The sequence below is a fragment of the Mesoplodon densirostris genome, chromosome X (genome assembly GCF_025265405.1).
Source record: "Mesoplodon densirostris isolate mMesDen1 chromosome X, mMesDen1 primary haplotype, whole genome shotgun sequence".
Lineage (NCBI taxonomy): Eukaryota > Metazoa > Chordata > Mammalia > Artiodactyla > Ziphiidae > Mesoplodon > Mesoplodon densirostris.
Window position 1 is genome coordinate 2,870,173 of NC_082681.1, and position 5,166 is coordinate 2,875,338.

Here is a 5,166-nt window from a genome sequence, read left to right on the forward strand (position 1 = left end):
GCTGGCTCCTGGAGTGCCGGTGGCCTCCTGGCCCAGTGCCCCATTTCCTCCCGGGTGGAGCGGGGAGGGAGGGAGGCGGTGGGGACCGGCGGGGCGCAGGTGCGCAGGCCAGGCCCTGCAGAGCGCGGGAAGGCGGGATGGGGCAGGGGGTCTGGGGGGTCTGGGGGGGGCGGCCTAGGGTCCGGGCCCAGACCCGCGCTCTCCAAGGGCTCGCCCTTCAGATCGGGGCCCTTCCCGCTGCTGCTGCTGCCGGGGCAGCCCGCTGGGGCGCGGCCGGGGAACCCCAAGCGCTGGAGCTCAGCGGAGGGTGGGCGGCAGGGGGGCTGCTGGGACCGAGCGGAGTCCACGAGACTCAGGGAGGGGGAGCCCCGCCCAGCGCGCGGCCCCGCCCCACTTCCATGTCCTGGCCGGTTTCTGCCGGTTCCACGGCCACAGGCCCCGCCCCTCTTCACTTCGGGCCGGAACAGGCCAGCGGGCGAAGTCTTGGCTCGCCGACCCCGCCCCGCTCCCAGGTCCCGGCGGGTCTAAGCTCGTCCCCTTCGCGCGCAGGCCCCGCCCCTCGTTCCTGTCTAGCCCAAACTTGCCAGCGTGTGACGTCTGTGGGCTCGCAGGCCCCCCCCACCGGACGCACAGCCCCGCCCTCTTCCACGGCCCGACCGGTCCGCGGCTCTTCGGCTCTAGCGCGCCCTACATCCCTCTTTCGCCTCTAGCCAATCCCGTCAGTTTGTGACGTCTGGGCTCGCCAGCCCCGCCCCGCCCGTTCCCAGGGCCCGACTGCTCTGCGCCGGGGGCTCCCCGTGTTCTGGCTCCGCCCCTCACAGCGCGCGCGGCCCGCAGGCACCGCGGTTGGACGCGATTGCAACGCAGGCGTGACGCGGGCGTAGCCGTTCCCGAGGCGCTCGCGCTGCCCCTGTCGCGCTCTGAGGCAGTCGTATCTCGGCCCGTATCGCCAGGCCCGGGCCACCCCCAGGCCTCTGCCGCTTGCTGCCCGCCATGGACGACTACGCGGTCCTGTCGGACGCCGAACTGGCTGCTGTGCTGCGCCAGTACAACATCCCGCACGGGCCCGTCGTGGGTACGCGGCGGCGGCGGGCCCCCTCCCCGCGCTTCGCCCCGCGCCCCCTTCCTTAACCCCTCTCCGCGCCGCCCCCGGTCTCGTGGCCCGCGCCCTGACCGCCCTGTGCCCCTTGTCTGGCCAGGTTCCACTCGCAAGCTCTACGAAAAGAAAATCTTCGAGTATGAGACCCAGAGGCGGAGGCTGTCGCCCCCGAACTCGTCCGCATCCTCTTTCTCCTATCGGTTCTCGGGTGAGGCCCCCGCCCCACGGCTCCACCTGGCCGCCCTCGGGGACAGGGTTTGGGAGGAAGGGGTCGCGAGGGTGTGGCAGGGGCGCTGGCCGGGAGGGGCACAGGGGAAAGGGGAGGTGAGCCTTGGAGGCAAATGGCCCTGGCCCCTCCCCCATTCAGACTTAGATTCAGCGTCCGTGGACTCGGATATGTACGATCTGCCCAAGAAAGAGGACGCCTTACTTTACCAGAGCAAGGGTAAGGCAGGGGTGGGGTGGGCACCCTGACACCTTCGTTCCAGTGTCAGGGAGAACCTGAGATCTCAACCCCCGCCATCCTGCAGTAGTCCTGGAGGGGAGAAACCGAGTCACAGGCCCCCAAATGGGATTCAGATTAGGGCCATGTGGCCAGGTGGGGACTCCGTTGCTCCCTCTGCTACCGCTGCCCCCCCTTCCCAAGGCTATAATGATGACTACTATGAGGAGAGTTACTTGACCACCAGGACTTCCGGGGAGCCTGAGTCTGTGGGCGCTTCCAAGGGCTTCCGCCAGCCCTCGGCTTCACCCTCACATGCTGACACCTTTCACCACCAGGTGAGCTGGCTGTCGGGCACCCTGTACTTGGGTACAACCTGAGGGGGTGATTGCGGGGTTTGGATAAATCAAGGGGGCCACCGGGTGCAAATGGTGGCTCCCAGAGCCTCCAGGGAGAGGTGGGGTCAGCAGACACCTGCCAGGTCAGGGCTTTTTTGGGGGGGGCTGTCAGAACTGTTTGACTAGAGTGCCCGGTACATGCCCCGCACCCTTGCCTGGGATCTAGGTTTGAACTCTTTCTGACAATCCTGGGGCAGAAAGTAGGGTGTAGGCAGCTGGCACAGTCACTTAGCAAGTGGCAAGGCCCCACAGACATAAGGCCGGGAACCAAGAAGGGTGCTGGAGGGTGGCAAGGCCCAGGCCTTGAAGCAGTGTTCAGAATAGGCTGGGCAGGGAAGTTTGGACTGAGGGGTATGACAGGGCCACGCTGACCCTGCCAGCCAGTATCCTTACCCTGATTCACTTCTACAGGTTCGCGATGACAATCTTTTCTCTTCTGAAGCGGAGGGCAAGGATAGGTGAGTAGTAGGGAGGGCCAGGGACTGGGGCTGATTCTGGGCTCAGGCCTTCCTGGCCTATCTGCTCCCCTCTTTGCCTCAGGGAACGCCCCGTGTATGGCCGGGACAGTGCCTACCAGAGCATCGCACACTACCGCCCTGTTTCCAACGTCTCCAGAAGCTCCCTGGGCCTGTCCTATTACCCCACCTCCTCCTCCACCTCTGCCGTGTCCTCACCTTCATCTCCTCCTCCTTCGTGGCTCACCCGCCATGCTATCCGGCCAGAAAAGCAGGCCCCTGGGGCTGGTCTGGGCCAGGATCGCCAGGTCCCACTCTGGGGCCAGATGCTCCTGTTCCTGGTCTTTGCTGCCTTCCTGCTTTTTGTTTACTACTCCATGCAGGCCGAGGATAGCGACCCCTTCTGGGCGGAGCCCTGACGGTCTGGCTTTGCGGCTTGGAAGTCCTGGCTGACTGCCTTAGCAGTGTTTTCTGGGGGAGGGGGGTTGGGGCTTTTCTGCGTGTTCTAGCCTGGGGGTACTGGGACAGGGGCAATGTTTGCTTCCCCTGCCTTGTCCTGCCAGGGAGGCAGCAGGCCTGGGCCTCTGCAGCATGGTGGGCCTGGGCAGGTGTTCCTCTGGAGCCTCCTGGCCCTACTTGCCTCTGACCCTTAGGGCCTAGGAGGGCAAGACCCTTCTCCTGGAGAGGAGAACATGGCTGTCGTCATTGCATGCCTCCTGTTCATCGTCACCTCATTGGGGGTATTAACCAAAGGCCACCCTGACTTTGTTTTCGTGGACAATAAAAAGGCCGTTTATTTTTAACGTGTGGGCTCTTCCCTTTAATGTGGGGAGGGGTTGGGCTGCCCCCTGCTAAGGCCCTCCAGGCCTTGGGCCTCCAGAATTGTCATCTGGCTTTGTTGGTTCTTCTTTTCTTCCTTTGCGCTTGGGGTAGGGATCACGTGCTACCCATGGACATATTTGTGCTTTGCTCTTGGGGTCCACTCCCTGACTCGTTACCAAAGCTCTTGTAACTACTCATAAAAATAACTGTCACACGGAGAACCCACTTGGAAATGCAGGCGAGGCTGCTTGCACAATGTCAGTTAGGGGTGTGTAACTTTCCAGCAGACGCCAATCTTGGTGTCCAAGGCTGGGGGGATGAAGAGGAAACGAGGCATCTGCTTGGTGGGCCATTTCTGCTGGAAAGCTGATTGTTTAATACTACAGGGGAAGGTTCCCAGTACTCTGGAATGCTCCATCACCTTTCGGTAAACCAGTTCCTCACCTGGCTATATTCTTTTTTTTTTTTTTTTTTTTTTTTTTTTTTTTGCGGTACGCGGGCCTCTCACTGTTGTGGCCTCTCCCATTGCGGAGCACAGGCTCCGGACGCGCAGGCTCAGCGGCCATGGCTCACGGGCCCAGCCACTCCGCAGCATGTGGGATCCTCCCAGACCAAGGCACGAACCCGTGTCCACTGCATCGGCAGGCGGACTCTCAACCACTGCGCCACCAGGGAAGCCCACTATATTCTTTCTTATTGCCGGGTTTTCTGCTGTGGGTATTTCATAATTTTCAAAGAAGGAAACCTAGGGTAGACTGCCACAAGAGGCCGTGCATCCTGGCTCTGCACTGCCAGTAGAGGGCAGTAAAGCGTGGAGAGGCTGGCTCCGTGTAAACAAGTGGGAATCAGAGGCACCACAAGGGCTACCTCGTTGGGTGGGGCCCTAGCATCAGTCCCTCTCACGTCTGACCGGCTCCTTGCTACAGGTGGCAGGACTTGGCAGGGCCTGGCCTCTCACCTGCATGTACACCATGGGCTCCTGAGCCTTTGGGGGCTCTTGGCTGTCTATGGCTGCATGGTGAGCTTTGGTCACGGCTGGGACTGGAACCATCCTACCAAAGCTCCTGGACATTTCTTTTTGATGCATCCTAGTCTCCCCACTTTTTTTTCGGGGGGGGCGGGTGTTTTCTTAAAAATAACATACTTTTTTGCGCATTTAAAATAAACAAAAAAGAATGATGGGACTTCCCTGGTGGTCCAGTGGTAAAGAGTACACCTTCTGGGACTTCCCTGGTGGCGCAGTGGTTAAGAATCCGCCTGCCAATGCAGGGGACACGGGTTCGATACCTGCTGGGGGAAACTAAGATCCCACATGCCGTGGGGCAACTAAGCCCGTGTGCCACAGCTACTGAGCTTATGTGCCTCAACGAGACAGCCCACGCGCCCTGAAGCCCACGCCACAACTAGAGAAAAACCCGCACGCCGCAATGAAGAGCCTGAGCATCACAATGAAAGATCTGTACAGCAACCAAGACCTGACGCAGCCAAAAAATATATATATTTTAAAAATATTTTAAAATATATACAAAAAAGGGTGAAAAAATTGCTTCTAATGTTCTCACCCCTCCCACAGGCTCAGCCTCGTTTGTTTGCTGCAAGCCCCTCCCACCTGGCTCCCCCAGCACCCAGCCAACTGTGGCATGGACTCCCCAGGCCTCCAGCTTCTGCCCCTTGCCATCCCAGTGCAAGAGCTGAGACTTGTTTGCTTCATGGTGGGTGGTGGGCATGGGCAGGGAGTGCTGCCTTCTCATTGGTGACAGTAAGGCCTGATGGTCACATAAATGAGCCTGAATGGGGGTGGGGGTGCAGAAGAGGTAGTCAGGTTGCCAGTGCACCAGAACTTCAGGGCGGCATGGTGAGACATCTTGCTTCAGTAGCGGATCCCAAATCAAGTATGTTGGGAAGAGGGACCGAGCCTGTGAATACAGCTCCCCCACAGGCTCTCACTAC

General features: G+C 60.6%; 1 protein-coding gene across 2 annotated transcripts; it reads left to right on the plus strand.

The window, feature by feature from the left end:
• Positions 1–836: 836 nt before the first annotated feature.
• EMD (emerin) lies at positions 837–3,197 on the plus strand. 2 transcript variants are annotated; one of them, XM_060087104.1, is made up of 6 exons: positions 837–1,075; positions 1,200–1,307; positions 1,467–1,544; positions 1,746–1,879; positions 2,351–2,397; positions 2,444–3,197. In XM_060087104.1, the coding sequence occupies exons 1-6, from the start codon at positions 994–996 to the stop codon at positions 2,811–2,813; spliced, it is 819 nt and encodes a 272-aa protein (XP_059943087.1). In that variant the 5' UTR covers positions 837–993; the 3' UTR covers positions 2,814–3,197. The 2 variants fall into 2 exon arrangements, with proteins under 2 accessions (XP_059943087.1, XP_059943088.1); XM_060087105.1 differs by having other exon boundaries at positions 840–1,075; positions 2,480–3,197.
• Positions 3,198–5,166: the final 1,969 nt, after the last annotated feature.

Coding starts and splice junctions, on each gene's coding strand:
- EMD (XM_060087104.1), top strand. CDS start 994: ATGGACGACTACGCGGTCCTGTCGGACGCCGAACTGGCTGCTGTGCTG. Junction 1,308..1,466: donor TTTCTCCTATCGGTTCTCGG/GTGAGGCCCCCG, acceptor TCCCCCATTCAG/ACTTAGATTCAGCGTCCGTG. Junction 2,398..2,443: donor GAAGCGGAGGGCAAGGATAG/GTGAGTAGTAGG, acceptor TTCTGGGCTCAG/GCCTTCCTGGCCTATCTGCT.